Consider the following 17,846-nt stretch of genomic DNA (forward strand, 5'->3'; position numbering starts at 1 on the left):
TAAGAACTTGTAATATGCTAAAAACAGCTAGAAAAAGCATGTCAACATGAACATTTTGAGAAAAAACTGTTATTTGTGTGTAATACTTTTACTGTAAAGTATGAATGGATTGCAATGATGTGACGTGCATTGCACTTGACAAGTTTGTATCGACGTTTTTTAGATTTTCTTCTATCATGAAAAATTTTCCCCTTTAAAGGCATTAAATCCAAAACAAATTCAAGAAACCGCAGCCTTCATTCTCCATTAAAAATAAACTTTGGCAAGAAGTATCATTTCAAGTTATTTTCTTCTGCTAGTTAATCTTGTATCCCTGAAGGAGTCTGAGTATGAAGACGTATAAAGATAATGCAATGAACACAACAAGAGTTGTAACCAGATCCTTAAGTTTGATGTTTCTTCATCGAGCTCCCATGGGTCTCTTCAGTCGACCACGTGCTGCTCTGAGCTTATCGCTGTCAAATCCTCTACAAAAACACCTCACAAACACACGCACACATACACACCACCATCTTGCATCCTAAACTCAGCCCACTTCGTACTCCGCCTCCTACTTTGCTGCCACTGATCAGTTACAGATATGACAAATTTTTTCATACGTTTGTTACCCCTCCTTCTTCTGTCCCTTTCTGTAATCCTTATTTTTTTTTTTTAATCTTTCTTTCTCTTTTGATCTTTTTGTCTCATCTTTACAATTGTCAGTCTTTTTCTTCTCCTCTCTGTGCCACTTTCCTCTTACTTACCCATATACCACATACCCATTTTTTATTCTCAGGTGTTTACACAGTCCGGAGGTGTCTTTGGGTTGAAGACAATTGTGATAACGGTACACATATTACACAGAACTGTAAAATTGTGGTATGTAAATCTTAGTTTTAAATACAGTATAAAAGCAGTGCAGCAAGAGTGCAGGGAGGAAAATCTTCATGACATGGGCAGATTGTACTTAAACAGAATTGAGATGTAGTTTAATGTGGGGCATATCTGTCCATATATTAGTGGTAGGTTGTTGATCATAAACCTGCAATGTCACAGGTTTTTCTTTTGCTCTTTTCTTTTGTTACAGTTTACATGTACACTTTGATAAGGGTAATGTCATCCATTTTACATGCTGTCTTAAATATCTTTGTTTTATATTTTTGATAAAGTGTGGTTGAAATAAAAGTAAAATTTTGCATTCCATTTTATACAACTTTATACTTTTTCTTCACATCTTTTTTTAAAAGGAAATGCTTAACTTTTTATTCCGCATATATTCAACAGCTAAACTGTAAAATTATTTTACATGCAAAACATAAGAACATCTTATGACATGTGATGCATTATTAGAGGATGAACCATATACACATGTATTTAATACTGCACACATCTTTAAGCATCAGCTTTGCTAATATATCAAAATAACACTGACGGCCAGATTGTGGAGTACTTTAACATTTTATAATTTACATATTCTTTGTTAGTAACAGTCAAATATTCAGATACAAGTTTGTACTTTAACTTGTGACAGAGTATTGAGATTGAGTATTCATTATTTCACATTAATACAATAGGGAGAGAAAGGTGAGAGAAGCGGGTCAAGGCAAATTAATTTCAGCTGAAAACAATCTTGGTGTGAAGGAGGTACACACCTTACACACTCAAATATCACTTGTTATGTTATAAATCACTGAAAAGTGCACGAACACTATTTGTATAAGAGGAGCTGAGAGACAAACGGACACTTTTGGACTTGAGGGCGACATGATGAGTTATGCGTGTGTGTGAGAGAGAGTGCAGTAAACACAGCACAGGTCAGAGGTCGGAGATGTTACTGTTTAACATAGCAACACACTGTAACAACAGAGCCGAGATTAATGACTGCCTACGTGTCTATGTGAGCAAAATTTGCAGAGGAGCTCCTCAGATATCTCTGTAATAATTAATCACACACACACACACACACACACACACACACACACACACACACACACACACACACACACACCTTGTCTCTCGGCCCTCCCCTGGTCTCTCCCGCTGTTTTATGGCCTCACCTGCCACAATAGAGGGATGACAGCCACACTCGGCGAGAGGGAGGAGAGGAAATGGGAGCGGGAGGGGAGGAGAGATGTGGTTTCGGGAGAGAAGTGAGTGTCAGTTGAAAAGGAGAGAGGAGATGAAAGAAAAACAGTGAAACGGGTCCAGAGAAGAGGGAGAGACAAAGAGTGAGAGACAAAGAAAGGCCACCAGATGTGTTCACTCTTCGCACACTTTCACCAGTTCAGGGGACGCAATGGGAGAAACCATTTCTGTATATTTATGTGCTCAGCTTGTCATCGGTTGTTCAGAGATTGTTTTTTTAATTTTTTTTCTAACCTACAATACATACCTGTAGCATTGAAATATTTTCATAGATTTGATGCTAAAGTAAATACTAATAATACTGTTAATTCTTTTTTTTTTTTTTTTTTTTTAAGTATGACATTTTTTATTTATTAAAACACGTTTTTCTACAAGAGCATTTATCTACTCAACAAGGTCTCAAATGTAAAATTGTGTCTGCATATTCTGTATCTGTACAGGCCTCAGTATCAGCTGGACTCTCCAAGTTCAGACCAATTTTCATCTCAACTTTGTTGAAAGAAAAAAAATTCCTTCTGCTGTCAAACATTTCTATCATTCACCTTCTTAAAGACAAAAAAAAAATAACTTGAAAGTTTCCGTGATTTTTCTCATGTTCAACCAGCAGCTATTTTGAGAACCTGAAAGCTCTTTTTGAGGTGAAGAACAGCATCGTTTTTATGTTTTCTCCTGCAAAGCACTCGATCAGGTTTCCTGCAGCAGATCTTACCTGGTGGCCTACATTGAAACAGTTGATACAGACCTTGTGATGTAAAAATACTGACTTGAGATCAAAGGTTCGTGAGGAAAGAACGGCACTCAAACAACAGACTGGCGGAAATCTAACTTTTCCAAAATAACAAGTGTCTATCGGCAACAACTGATCTGTCTGAGCCTAAAGAACTGTAAAAATACTGGTGAGACGATATCCAACTGCACTTATTGGTTAAATCCTACAGAGCATTTCAGAAGACACGGGCATGCTTGCTTTATATCCTGTATTTGCACACATATGCTTACATGCACACTTCGGGCTTTGTGAGTATTACTTGAGAGAAAAGTAGCGGAACAAATTCCAAAAATCTTTTGCCAGACCTTTGGAAAAACATGTAAAACAACCAGAGTTAACTGAAGTCGGCAGCATACAGGAGGAGCGGAAAGGCTGAAGGAAAGAGAACAGAGGAAAAGAAAGACATTTTGGGAGGTGAGTCAAAAAAGACAAATGCTTGAAGATAGTTCAGTGGTTAAGTTCTTCACCTCTCGAACCACATGTGCCCACAAAAGGCCTCAGACTGAATCCTGCCAGCACTTTTTCCCCTCCGTTTCCTCTAATCATTTTCATTCTGTGCTTTCTCCCCGTCTGAAATTAAAACAGAGCTATGAAAGGATGCTGGGCTGAATGGAAGGGAGTATGGGCAAAGAAATGGATGTGTTGGTGGCAGATGGTGGTCAAAACATTTCACATATTGAGGTTAAGGTTTTATACAATTACCTGGTTCATTGACTCTCTTGAGTTCCCCCCCCTCCCCCCCACCAAATGCTATGCGAGCCTGAGCGTTTCTAAAAATATTTTGACAGGATTGACACTTATGGCCAAGTAAATGTTACATATATCAACAAGAGACTCCATTAAACTACTCGAGAAGTCTGAGCAGGCAGAGTGATTGGAGATAACTGTGGGAAAAGTAGAAGACCGCTGCATGTTAAAATGATGCCAGCAAAAGATACACGGGCTTATATAAGCTGTTGTTTGCAGCTGCTGCACTCTGTTGCAAATTAAGCAACAGTGACTGATCTGCTTTATAATCTAAGGAGGAGAGAGAAAGAGCTTCAGACTGGTCAATGGGGATGACTGCCTGATTAAATAAAACTCTTTCCAACCCCTTCTTCTTCTTCTTCTTTCATGTCTTCCTTAGGCCAGAGATTTTTCCCGAGTTCCAGTTGACAGCCGTTTGTGTCGTGAACGTTATTGCTCATACTTGTCTCTATACTCAGCGTGTTACTGGAGGACTCCACTAGAAGGCACACCAGAGAGACAAGGATATAATTAGAACATCCTGATTTGCTTGATGTAAACAATAAACATGGCAACAATTGAGGGGATCACTGCTGGGCTAATTATGAGTTCACTGGGAGACAAAACACGCCAACGGCAGCGTCGACGCTCTGTATTTCCAGCGTTTTCCGTTGCGCACCAACGTAACGATCTCGGACTTGTTTCTATTTAGTTTATCAGCACCCTGACTCTGTAACATCTCCATACCACCCCTACACCGCCCTAACTGGTCATGTATATATTAATTACATCTTGCGTACGTGTTGTGTTCATTTTGGGAGGACGTACGTATATCTTTGGCCTTACCAAGGCCGTGAGAGATCGACGCACTGCAACTCAAGAAGATACACAAAAATACAGGAAAACGTCATCACTAATATGACGACACATTTGATAGGTGAAGAGCCATCTCGCAATTACATGAAAAGTGAAGTGGATGGTCAGTTTAGGGAAGGGTGACTCCGAGGAAGGATAGTGCATGTTGAGTAGCCTCACAGATGAAATGAAATGTGAACTTTTGTTTTTGAGGAATAACTGAGGAAGAGAAGATGATAAGAGGAAGAGTCACAGCGACTTGATACCTCCGCTCCTTTGTTCTGCACCAGACCTGTTTGTTGTTGGACATCCCACTGCCTCAAACACCTGGTACACATTACTTTGTCTACTATGTGTGTGTGTGTGTGTGTGTGTGTGTGTGTGTGTGTGTGTGTGTGTGTGTGTGTGTGTGAGAGAGAGAGAGATCGGTAAGTGTATAAGGAGACAGAGATAAAAGAAGGAGAAGATAGACAGATGGAGGAATTGAGTGAGAGCTGTATAGTTTAGTTTTTGTGAACTCCCATGTGTGTTTCCATGAGAGAGAGTGCACTGATGATGTGAACAAAAACCATATGTGTTAGGGCAACATCTGCTTGGAGTGTTTGTGTGTCTTCAAAAACACGCAGATGCTGAGCCCTGATGTAAGAAGGGAACATAGGAAACACAGGAGAGCCATGCGAAACGTTACCTGTTGTCGTTCATCTTTCATCCTACTTTTTATTAGTCATGAAGAAAAAAATGTCCCTTATTTTTAAACAGCGCCTGGTAATGACGTGTTACTACCACCAGAAGGTGGCAGTAATGCATGTAAAAGCTCTTTGCCAACTGCCGTTAAGATGAAGACGTTGCTACATGAGCTTTTTCAGGTAAAATATGTGCTGCCACGGTATAAACAGCCGAAACATCCTAAGACGACGACAGCCGTCAAAAGATCTGTGTGGAAGTCTTTGAAAATGCGGTGCAGTGTAAACTCTGTTACGTGAAGCTAATAGACAAGTCTACAACAACAAATTTGAAAGCGAACGAGCAGACGGCTAACTTTGTAACCGGTAACTTTGATGTTCGATGTGCTGCACTAACAACGGCCCTCATCTCAAAGATGACAGCTTGAGACATGCTTCTCATTAGCTTTGTCAAAAGCCAGAATTTTGTAAGTTGGCTGGCATTTGTTGAGCCGGATTTAATGGCATGAGTGAGTCTCTCTTTCTTTCCGTGTGTGTGTACAGGCCTACATGCCGCAGCAAGGAGAGGGGGTGTCTTTGAATAATTGCCAACTGGTTCCCAGTGAATATTGATTTTTTTTTTTTTTTTTTTTTTTAAATGCCATTCCTACCTCGTATCTCTTCCTATTTGTACTGTAAAACGCATTCAACTCACCAAAGGAGTAGCCTAACTTTGTGGAAACATACAAAACTGTGCAAAATTTTAGGCAGTAAAAGTAAAGTCAGGATGTTAAAAAAAAAAGCCAAAATAGTTTAACTTCACTCAAAGACCTTGTTATATTTACATACTTGTCGAAACCTTTTTGTTTTTTTTTGCTTTTTCCTTATGAAATAGTGAATCATTACAGGTTTTAAGCTCCCTAAGTGAAACAGACAACATGGGAAATTAAATTCAACCTTTAGTTTAACAGTGCACCATTTTGTGTGGGTGGGTATGCGACTGTGAGCGATTAGACTGACTATGTGTCTACACATGTTAAAACTCAGTGAGAACAACTTGGTGCAGCACTGCTCCAACTCAGCATAAGGACCCCAAAAAGGAGCTGTGGGAAAACTAATACGAGTCCCCAAATTATTCCGTAAAAGTCTCCGTCAAAAGTTATTGAGCATGTAACACTGCCAAAAGGCTTTATGAGATCCTGCAGTGGTTCAGACCAAGTCACATTTTTTTTGGATTTGCCTTACTAATAGCCCTAAAATTGGGTTTATAAACATAAGAGAAATGTTGCCCCTCAGAGAAAGAGCCTGGAAATCAAATTGTGTGCAGAAGCATGCTTTTCCTTTAACAGATAAGCAGCTAATGACCAATAGACTCACTGCTACTTCCTCCCTTCTGACCTTCTCATTCTTGTCTCTCTATAGAAAGAAGGGTCTAGACCAGGGATGAGTACCTAAATGTGTCCACTTTGGTATTAAAATATTGACTGATTATAGCTTATACTGCAGATACAGTTGTATCAATCAATAAGATAAGACAGAAAGGTAAGAAAATGTGTATCTCGTAATTAAAAACAAAATCTTAGGGATAGCAACAATATTTGTCTGTTATGTGTTTATGTTTTTAAAAATAACAAAGTTTAGTTGATTATTATAGTATAAGCCTAATTATAGTTACACCTTATTAAGAAGAATCATGTATTGGCTGTGGTGTTTGTCTTTGTAACCTAATCCATGATATTTATGTCAGTAGATGCTCACTGAAATGTCGCCGGTTTTAATCTTAGAAGTTAAGCGGCTCGAGTTAGTTGTCGGTGCTCATCGTCCAATCATGTCCCTTTAAATTCCCTTCATTATAAAACCGCCTGTCTCGCCTCAAACGGTGGAAAACGACAATGTTAACATGCTGATGCCTGGCCGGCATAATGTTTACCATGTTTATTGTGCTTAGTGTGTGAGCATGCTAACATTTGCTGATTAGAACAACGTAACACAGAGCAGGGGAACGAAGGGAATGTCGTTAGCTCTGCAGATTTTTTTTGGTCAAAATTTCAGTCCGACAAGAGACATGAATGAACAAACTTTCATGGCAACACATCCATTAGGTTTTAACATATTCACACGAAACCACAACCTCAAGGTGGCTCTCGAGGAAAAGCTAAAGAATCTCAAATGTCATCAGATATTTCAGTTTGGGACGCATTAGTTTGAGCAACTGACATAACCAGATCTGGAGCCGCTAATATCACTAAAATTGTTGAAACAAAATCCTTGTCTGTCCCTCTACAGTTCACTGCAACCTGTTGTTGGGATCTGTGGTTAAAAAACTGTAAAGCAGACCACAGCAGATGGTAATTTTTGTCAGCCTATGAAACAATTCTAAAAAGTGGACCGTACAGAGTGTATAATGCTCCCAAGGTGCACAATCATTAAAAAAAAAAAACAGCAAGCTCTGAACATCTCCCACATATTCTCTTAACAAATACACACACCTTGAGAGCATTAAAACAGTGTTGGACTTCCTCTTCTCTATAATTCATTATTTTGATTAATCTTGGCAATTATGGCTGGGGAGTCCTTTTCTCTTCTAATTTATTTTGGTTGGCCAGCCGTGGTGACTTTTAGAAATTGGGCTGTATCCACTTTCAACAGACTGTAAAACAGTAAGAATTAATAACTTTGCAATTCAAACAAGCAAGAAGAGACACCGTGCGTGTCTGTGCAGTATCAGGCTGCCTGAGAGGAAAATTGTGGTTTACACAGCGTCGGCCTCCACGGGCCAGTTTGAGAGACTGTTGTTGGACTTCATTTACAGCACTGTGCCACACTGCTTTGTGTCTTGCAACAGCAACAAGCCACGCTAACAAAGTTTAGTAATGGAATTAGACCACTAAATACTTTCCACATTTGTTGAAGTCCAGATAGTGGTGAAAGAGAAAAGGGAGGAAAGCAAAGGAAAGAGGGGATAGAGATTAGTTTGGGTAAGGTCAAAGGAGCCGTGAGTGTTTGTGTTTTTTGTTTGAGGTGGTGGTGGTGATGGTGGTGGGGGCAAGTGTAGCTGAAAGTTGACGCGTGATGTTTTGCTCAGTGTGGTATCCCCGCAACGGTCTGCTGGTGGAGGTTTTGGGGGAGAGCGTGCTCCTCGGCTGCTGTTGATATTAACCCCTGTTGACCCGTTTATAAACGCGCACACACACTACTGAAATAAATGCCAAAAAAAAAAAAAAAAAAAACTCTCTGAGCCCGTTTCTACCTTTTCCTTTGTCTAACTGTCATTTGAATTTGTAGCAAAGCTCGGAAAGTAAAATACGACTCAGGTGTGCTTCCAGCTGGGTGGAAGCTTTTAGATCGGTCTGAACCTGAACAGAGAGTTCAGAAAACACATCAATAAGACGCTCGACAGAATCTTTCAAGAAGTCATTAATACTGAGTGAGTTAAGGTCACTAAGTAAAAGGTCATGTGGATGGATATTTAACAGACATTTTTTGGGTTGAAGATCATGATTAAAATATACTTTTATAATAACATTTTCCTCATATGAGGGTTTCACAGTTCAGCCTCTCAGATTTTTAACATGATCATTTGCATCAAAGCAGGGAGAGTGTGTCCCTGTTTTGTCCTCCCAAGTGCGTGTGCGTGTGCGTGTGTGTGTGTGTGTGTGTGTGTGTGTGTGACACTAGTGGTCTAAAACACCCACAGCGATGTCCAGAGAGTTGTAACAAGCTGCTGCGGAGTGAACAGACTGGCAGCTAAAAATACTCAAGCATGGAAACCTCGTGAATTGAACAATGAATTAGCAAGCACGCGCATGCGTTTACACACATACACACACACACACACACACACACACACTGAGGCCTCCTGGCAGGCAGTGTTAAGTGAATAAACAGGGGCTAATTTTTGCTCCATGGAGGATGGATAATAGGGGTGTAGAGGAGGACGTTATTTCAACTGAAAACACAACCTTTGCTGTTGTGGACGCTTCGCGGTGGCTTTATAGATTCCATGGAGAAGAGAACAGAGAGAGAGAAACTCTGTTTCTTTGCCTCTTGAGGCTTAGAGGACGAAGGATGCTCGGCCTTGTGTAGTTTGTTATTTTTTTAGAGGCTCAGAGTAGCTTGTGTATGGTAAAAAGAAAAGAGTTCAGATGTTTTTTCACAGTCAGATATGCCCCATTAAAGAGAGAATTAGGTAGCGTAGCACAAAGAGGAAATACCGGTACTGTTATTATGGTTAATTGCATTTAACTTACCTTGTGCACTGCAGATTTTACTGTTTTAATGTGCCAGCTAATCAAAAACACAGATTTTCCATTTAATACTGATAATAACAGCTTTTAGCTGAAATGCATTTGTTTCTTTGCCTCCAATAAAATGAAGATTATTGATGATTATTGAGCAGCAGTTTCTGCCTGTTTGATTTTTGCCACAACCGTGCACCCATTAGTGTTCAAGACTTGGAGCTGTGCATACTGCAATTTTTTTCCCCTAATACCGAGTAAAGACATTATTTGATGCTTGAAAACAAAGCCACATTCCTGACTTTGGTTTAATGCAGCACTTGTAGGAGGCATATTAAAATCAATGAAACATTGAATCCCTGACTAAACAAAATAATAATGACAAAACAAACAAAATAATTTGCATACTTGTCTTCTTTGCACCAAATATATTTAATAAATTTAAAAGGAAAGTTTTGTTGAACCACCGACTCGGGTAGAAGGGCTGGTCCTAGTCTCTATAGGATCTCTCGACTCGTTCTCATCCCAGAATGTCAAATGCTGGTGTTTTGTCACAGCCCACTGGCGTGACATGGATAAGCAGAAGTTGCCTTAGGTTTTGGCACCAAAACAAGGTGATTATGTTCAGAAAAGATCATGATTTGGGTTAATATGACATGGTCAAAATGTGGTTAGGTTTAGGCAGCAAATCTACTGGGTTAGAGTTTGGATAACTTAAATGCATTACCTAACTAAGTTCCTCATGTTCCTCAAAAGGAATTTCCGTTGACTTTTTTTTTCTTTGTGGGTTTGAACATCAGTCTTCCGGGTGAAGGTACCGTGTCAATCCAAACACCCCCAACCTTCTCCATATCCACACTCTGTCACTGTCTTCTCTTTAATGCTGGTCAACACGGTGACTATGCTAAAGAGCATCTTTTGTGTATCTCTGTGTTGTCAAAGGCTTTGATAAAATAGCAATATTTGACACCCTGGGAATGAGAACGGGCTGGATCATACCTGAGGATCATTCAGACATCTAGTCCCAACAGGGACAAAAACTTAATTTAGAGTCTTTGTAGGTTTTAGCTCTCTTGTAAGAGGGATTTGAAATGGCCTACTGCAGTCTGTGTCACCGCTACCTCTCCTGCTGTCCTTGGGAGTGCTCGAGTCATTTTTTTTTGTGGAGGTACCTTACCTATACGAGGAGCTCCTCTCCCAAGACCAACTGTGTTTGTTCAAAGTCACAAACAAGTTGGAGGATCTGCTAACAGGAGTTGAAGCCTAGTCTTTCCTAACACATCACACATACCACAAGACTTGGTGAAAGGGTGGTGGTTGACGTTATGACTGGATTCGATTCAGGTGAGGTGGCCACATAGTTGTGTTTGGAAGTCTTAGGTAAACCATAACCTAATGAATGCAAATGATGTTCCCACAGTTGTACAAGTTTGCAAGTGTGTGTATTTACCTGAGCGCAGCGTCGGTGGTTTTCACACCAAATCAGAACTTGGTCATTCTGATAGAGACAAAGAGGATGAGGAAGGATTAGAACAAACACACACGCAGAGAAATAAATATTTCACAGACAGATCCTGTGTTTGGTGTATTTCTACCACATTTCAACCATTCATGAGAGACTACTGTTAAACCAACAAGGAGACAGACAGTAAAATATTGTTCAGAAAAGGTCACTGAAAAAAAAATTACATAACCGGAGCAAACCTGTCATGCAGGCAGACGCACACTCAACCTTTTCGTTTCTTTACATAATTATCCTCTGGGTGAAAACTGACTTAACACGCTGTGTTTGTGGCTGCAGAACCAGACAGAGATCACGTCACCTGGTGTAGATGTATTTTTATGTATCTGTGTGTATGCGTGTGTGTTAGTGTGTGTACAGTTAGCTCTAAGTGAGTCAAGACCACCAGTAAACATGACTGCTATAACCACTGTGACAGAGGGAGACGTCACCTCTTGACCACAGGGACAAAAATACAGATGAAACAATCCCTGAAGTCTCTTTGGTTTTCAAACTCGTTCAAACAAATTAACACCCATTCATTCTTTTTCGATGATGCCTTCCCTTAACACAAACGTCTTATTTCAATCTGTTCAAGTGACACAGTCCAGGCAATAGCACAACTTCTGATTAGTTTTATTGGTAATTAAGCTGAATGGCAATATCTTCGGGTTTCTTGTTTTGTTAAACTAACAGTACTAAACAAAAAGATGTTATATTTAATATACAAAGTAAAAAAAAATTTTTTTTTTTAAATAGAAAGGCACCACCAAGGCCAATTGTCTGCTTTTTTATGATATGCACATGTATGGCATCTAGTAGGCCAAATGGTCAATCTCGCAATTCTAATAAAAGTGAAAAACAACTCATTGATTCACCCAATGTTTCAAAACTTAATGAGTTTTTCTCCTTGGTCCATGCAACACTCTTCCACCAAGGTTCATGAAAATTGGCCTGGTCGTTTTTCTGTAATCCTGCTGACAAACCGCATTAAAAACGTAACCTCCTTGGTAGATGTAAAACTAAACAATGGGAAAATTTAAACACGACAATTATGAATACGGTAAATATTTTACTTTTGATTTATTAATCAAGTTTTGTTTTGTCTTAAAAATCCTGTTGGTTTGATTTGAATACCCTTTCAGACTCTTTTTGAGCCCCTACAGTACCTTAGAGCGAACCAATACGTTTTTCTTTGATTTAATTTCAGCAGTGATTCAGGGATTTCGAAGCTTTTTAACAATCTAAAATGCAGGCCCAATGCGCTGCCAGCTGTTTTAAACTTCCTTTGGTGGGATAGTCAGCCAGCTGCGTGGCAACAGAGCTGCTCTACCTTTTTAAATGCTTTGTCATCACCGACAAAATCTCGATGGCATCGTGCAACATCAAAACAGCTATTAGAATACCTGTGTGTGCATGTTCGCGTATATCCCTATTGTCATGTGTGTGTGCCTTCAGAGAGTATGTGTGTGTGTGTGTGTGTGTGTGTGTGTGCGCATGTGTGGGAGTGTTGGATAAGCCACCTTAACGACTCTTAAACCCTCTCCTGAGTGAGCTGTATTTAGCCTGAACCAAGCTCATCTCTTTGCACCCACACATACACTCGTTTCAGGGCTTCTCCTCTTTAAGTAGCCTTTGTGCTTCTGGTATGATGAGGGTTACAGGGTTAGAGTTTGGGTAACAATGCTGGGGTTAAAGGCTAGCGATTAGGAGTTAAGGGATTTCACGGTACAGAAGATGCTGAATTATACTCCTTCACTCTTAACATTCAACACAGATGGAAATTGTACGTTTTTGGTGAAATAGTTGGCGCTAAACTGGACTTTGACATATGGAGGGTTACTTCCTCCAAGCCTTGTAGCAAAGAAGTGACCGTCACTGAACCAGCCGTGAGTTTTTACGTAAGTTTAAGACGCAATTAAGGCCTGTGACATATTTTTAAAGAAGTGTCCAGACAGGTCAGTCAGTACAGTTAAAAGCTCCTTTACGACTTGACGATGGGGAACATAGGCTCTCAAGATTTTTATTTTACATTTCCAAAACCAACAAACCAAAAGTCGCACCAGATTTCTCCAGAGATTGTCCATTGAGCATATGTGTGAAAATGGTCAGCGCTCCAAGTTCTCTACAAATTTTGTTTGCCTCATTCCTCTCGTACTCTCACCCCTGTCCATGTGCACCGCTACAGCTGCTTACTATTGCCTCAGTGGTCCAGCTGTTGGCACCAATGAAGAATTGGTCAGCTTTCAAAAATAGAGAGACTGAAATGAAGATTTGGAGCAAAGGACATGACAAATATTCTCAAAGGTTCCCAATGTCTAAACAAAAATTACTGGATGTAATCTAAGCAGAAGCACAACGGTATTTCTTGCCCATGCGAGTACGCCTTTAAGACTAAATAAGTCTTGGTAGGACAAACACCCTTGGCTTAACAGTAATCTGTGCTAGTTGTTAAAAAGGATAAAGCTGGGGCAACAGCTAAATCAGTCTCCTATAGAGACAGCCCAAACAGAGAGAAGGGGAAGATGAAAGCAGTAGCGCATTTCACTAACGGTTTAACCCCTGATGAATAGATTAGTAACAAGTCTGTGGGGAAGGCTGAAAGAGGAACAGACGAGAGGAGAACAGAGGAACCGGTGTCGCGGTATCACTGCAGAGACAGAAACGCTTTCCTCCTCTGCCCACATTTTAAGTTTCCTCCAGTCTTCAAGGGACTCTAGTAAGAAAAAAATGGACACCGCCCAGGTGCTATTGATTGCATCCCAAATAACCCAGTTGCCATGGATACATGACTTATAGTATCTGTAGAGTGGAGGAGTTTCTTAACTCTCTCAAACACTGAAGCTTTTCTAGGCAGCTCATATAGCTGAGAGTCAGTCCCAGCAACCCCTTCTCATCTTAGGACGTCTAATGACTACAGTTTTTTCATCGCCCACCGGCATCTCAGATGCACAATAAGGAGCCTTAGGTTTAGGCACCCAAATCCATATGGTTAGGTTTAGGAAAAGATCATGGTTTGGGTTAGATGTGACACAGTTTGGTTAAGTTTAGGCACCAAAACTACTTGGTGAGAGTTAGGAGAAGATCATGGTCATGGTTTGGTTTGGTAATTTTACATAAGTAAGTCACACAACATGCTCACAAGAATTCCACATATTCTTACTTTCTCATGGATTTGAACACCAGTGCAAGTCCTGGGTTTGTTCCATCCAACTATCCCCTGAAGCCGTCCTTACGTGGACCTTGTCACTCTTTCTTCTCCTTAAAATGACCTCCTCTTCAACGGCCATACTGCCAGCGCCAAAGGGCACCTTGTTCGTATCTCTCTGACACTAGCGGCTTTGACAAAGCAGCGGTATTTGATGCGCTGGGAATTACACGAGAGTCACACTCTCCTTCCACTCGTTTTGTTTGACAACATAGTTGTTAATAACCTGATTTATCTGTGCCTTAAATGCTAAACAGACACTAATTCTCTCTTCAAAGTGTAACCAGCTTCACTTTTACATTGTGGAAACGTTTTACAGACACTAAATACAGAAAATCTTATTGTGACCTGGTCACGCTGTAAACAGACCACATGCTCAGGACAAAATCAAGTTTAAAAAGAAAACAAAAATGTTCACAGGTACATGTTACATGCTTCTCTGGTGCAATGTGGTGTTTCCCTGTAAAAAAAAAAAAATCTGTGTTATTCACGTCTCCCTTTCTAACAAAAACAAATGTCATAATGAAACATGCAGTGTTTACATACATGTTTGTTTGCCAACAAATCTTCTTCACTGACTTTTTAATAGTGAATTGTCAAACCACCACCTGCTGCTCAGGAGCATAATGTGAAACCACTGGCAGAAATGAGCACATGTATTTGTCTGTGTACACAACGATCAAATAAAACAGGAACCTACTTATAAAACATTATTTCCATGCACTGGTAGAAACACTGCATTCACTTTACAAGGTAATGTACCAGTAGTGCATTGCTGTATAACTGAATGACTCCGTATTGTTTTAGAACCTTCTGCCCAGGCACCCACATAGCAACAGACTGGCTCCATTCAAATTAACGAGGAGTTTTAATCTTTTATTTAAGGCTACTGTTGCTCTGAACAAGGCCCGATATTTCTGTAGTGAAGTAGAATTTACACCATTGGCATCCGTTTGTGATGGTCACTGAATTTCTGCCCTTATTTTGAGACGGTGCTATATAATTTACTGCTTTTACTACTTTGGCTTCTGTTCTTCATATTTCCCAGAATGATTTTCCACAGCTGCCAGATCAATATACCTGAACTTTTAGGTATTACCTTGGATTTTATTGAGAGGCTAATAATTGTCAAGAGTATGGCAGCGAGAGCTGCACTGAATTCTGGTGTATCAAGGTTGCTGTAAGCATAAAGCCCGTATTTCTCCCTGTGATTGTTGAACACTGGAACAAAAAGATAAATCAAGAAATAAATCTGTCAAAGTGTTGGTTCGGTTCTGTACCAACATGCATATGTGCCATTGGTAATATAATGGTATGTTCATCAGCAAATGGAAAGTGGGAAAGTTCTGACCTCAGACTCATCTCCGAGCAGAAGGTTTGATGTCTCTTAACATGGCAGCGTTTGTGGCAAAATGTACTTGCTCCCAAAATAAGGTGAAATATCTAGACCTGGTTGAAAGCTCCCAAACCGGACATGTGACGTTCCCAATGGGAACTTTTTCAATTCCCGGCTGCCTGAATGTACTTAAATACTGACGCAGTAAATTTAAGTGAGGCCATTTACGCTGTTGTAGCCTGGTGATATGATGGTTTTAATCTCAAGTATACCCACTTTAAACATAATCAAACCCACACCGCAGCCCTAAATATGCCCCAGATATTGAATCAATAACACTGCGATTAATGTAATTAACTTTGGCATTATTGCTCCTGGATTATTGATCAGGTTGGGCTGAACATTCGTCCACAAGCGGAGGGATGGAGGAAGAGTGGGAAGAGGATCCGAGTAAAAGACACAGACGCACATGCCCTTCCCTCCTCTGCCTCTTCCTCGTGCTGCTACTCATACAGATTAGCTTCCTCTGGCCACTCTGTCATTCCTTCTGTCTTTCATTTGGACCTTCTAACTCTCCACATTACTGCCAACTCCTGTAAAAATGACAGGAGAGGACTTGAAAATGATGGCGATGATAAACTGTAGATGCTGCTGTCAAAGAACTGAGGACAGTGTAGAGGCCACTTAAACATCTCCAGATTTCCACAGAGGAGATATAAAGCTGCGTTCCCCCCTGAAGGCCTCACATCTTCATCCTCGCTCTTAATCTTTTTCACGCTCTCTTTGTTTTTCTGTCTCCCATGCCATGACATCCCCCTGGTCTCAGTCACTCCGCCTCAGCCTCCTCTGCACATTAATGCTCACACATGTGGATATACACATATACACACTCATCCCAAGTCAATTTCATGGGACATATTTGCTGTCAGAGCCAATTAAGGCTTTTTAGATGGGTATGTGTGCTGTCTGGCTATTAAACAGTGGTCAAAGCGAGGTTTCGTCGGGTCTCGGAGTGTGTGCGAGTCTGTCTGTGGCAAAACAGCTGCACATGTTGAAAAAGTCTGAGAGAGAAAGAAAAAGGAGGATTGGCAGAAGGTGACTGGAGGAAGAGAAAAGAAGTTGGATGAGGGAGACTGAGAGGAAGCAGTCAAATAAAGGTTGAATATGGAAATAAATATTAGTTAATAGGAGCAGGGAGGACATAGGAAAGAATGGGAAGTGGTGTTAGTTGTGAAACAGGACGCAATAAATTGTGATGACTGCTGTTCATCTGGCTGGTGTTTAGTCTTCAGATTCAAATTAAAGAATGAATTTTCATCCACAGCGGAAGAATATTTTAGAATATATTTACGTAAAGGGCTCCAAAGGCCTTTTCTGCATTGTATAGTACATACAGTTTTCCTCACAAAATGTTCCTTCAACCCATCATATGATGTATGACAAAATAAAAACTTGTGGGGGGAAAAAAAAAAAAAAATAAATAAAAATCCATTTCATTTTAATGATGGATTACCATATGGTTGGATTTCATACCAACACTAAAAACACTGGGTCTTAAAATATTTTTAAGTCCTGGGATCCACAAGAGAAATCTGTCACGGGAGAGCCATCAGAAACAGAAGTGACCCACGGAGTAAGAAACACTTGCACTAAAGGACTTCCACATGGCTCTGATGGCGGCTAAATCCACAGTAATCATTGTTGAAGAAAAACAACCTGATATTAGCCATTGACACAAACACACACACACACACACACACACACACACACACACACGCACACGCAGAAACATGCACAGACAACGTGCACGCGCACAGCTGCACACACCCTTCAGTGTTTGAAACCGAGTGAGATATAAATCACACTTCTGCCAGATGCAGCGATAAAAAGTGTGTGTAGGAGAGACAGGCAAGGAGAGAGTGTGTGTGTACATAATATGCGTGTGTGTGTATTGTGGTCAGTGTTTGCGGTAAGACACAGTAGAAAGTCTATTTAACACGAGGCATTAACTCTGCTAATCACACCCAGATGACCAGAAGCAAACACAGTGTGTAGTGTGTGTGTGTGCGCCTGTTGTGTGTTGCGTGTGTGTCTTTTGTGCAATGGATGTGTCATGACTAAATCTTCCACTCAACAGAATACAAAGTTCTTCCCAAAAAGCCCACGTTGAGGTCTGAACATTCCCGACAGAAGCCCCTAATTAGTCCACATGTGTGCGTCCGTGCTCGTCTGTCAACGTTGGTGTTTGTGGTGGCCCACATCCTGTAAACAAGCGTCACAACTAAGTGGTTGTTATACGGTCCTGAACTTTCATGCCTCCTCATCCTCTAATACGTCTGCATCCGTCTTTCCATTTGAAACTCTGTCAGTAGAGGAAATTAGCAACCAATTAAAAGAGAAGTTACACATTTGGGAAAATACGCTTAG

The 17,846-nt window shown here is 40.4% G+C and overlaps 1 protein-coding gene across 2 annotated transcripts in view; it reads right to left on the bottom strand.

Annotated features, from left to right (window-relative positions):
- Positions 1–17,846, bottom strand: part of anos1b (anosmin 1b) — a 43,558-nt gene that overhangs the window by 20,573 nt on the left and 5,139 nt on the right. For both annotated transcript variants that reach the window (XM_069153196.1, XM_069153195.1), the window contains exon 2: positions 10,825–10,872. In XM_069153196.1, the coding sequence (XP_069009297.1) occupies positions 10,825–10,872 (48 nt within the window). The remainder of the gene's footprint in view (positions 1–10,824; positions 10,873–17,846) is intronic.

The sequence above is a fragment of the Embiotoca jacksoni genome, unplaced genomic scaffold (genome assembly GCF_022577435.1).
Source record: "Embiotoca jacksoni isolate LCO1_2020_lvr unplaced genomic scaffold, fEmbJac1.0.p SCAF_19, whole genome shotgun sequence".
In the NCBI taxonomy this organism is placed as follows: Eukaryota; Metazoa; Chordata; class Actinopteri; family Embiotocidae; genus Embiotoca; species Embiotoca jacksoni.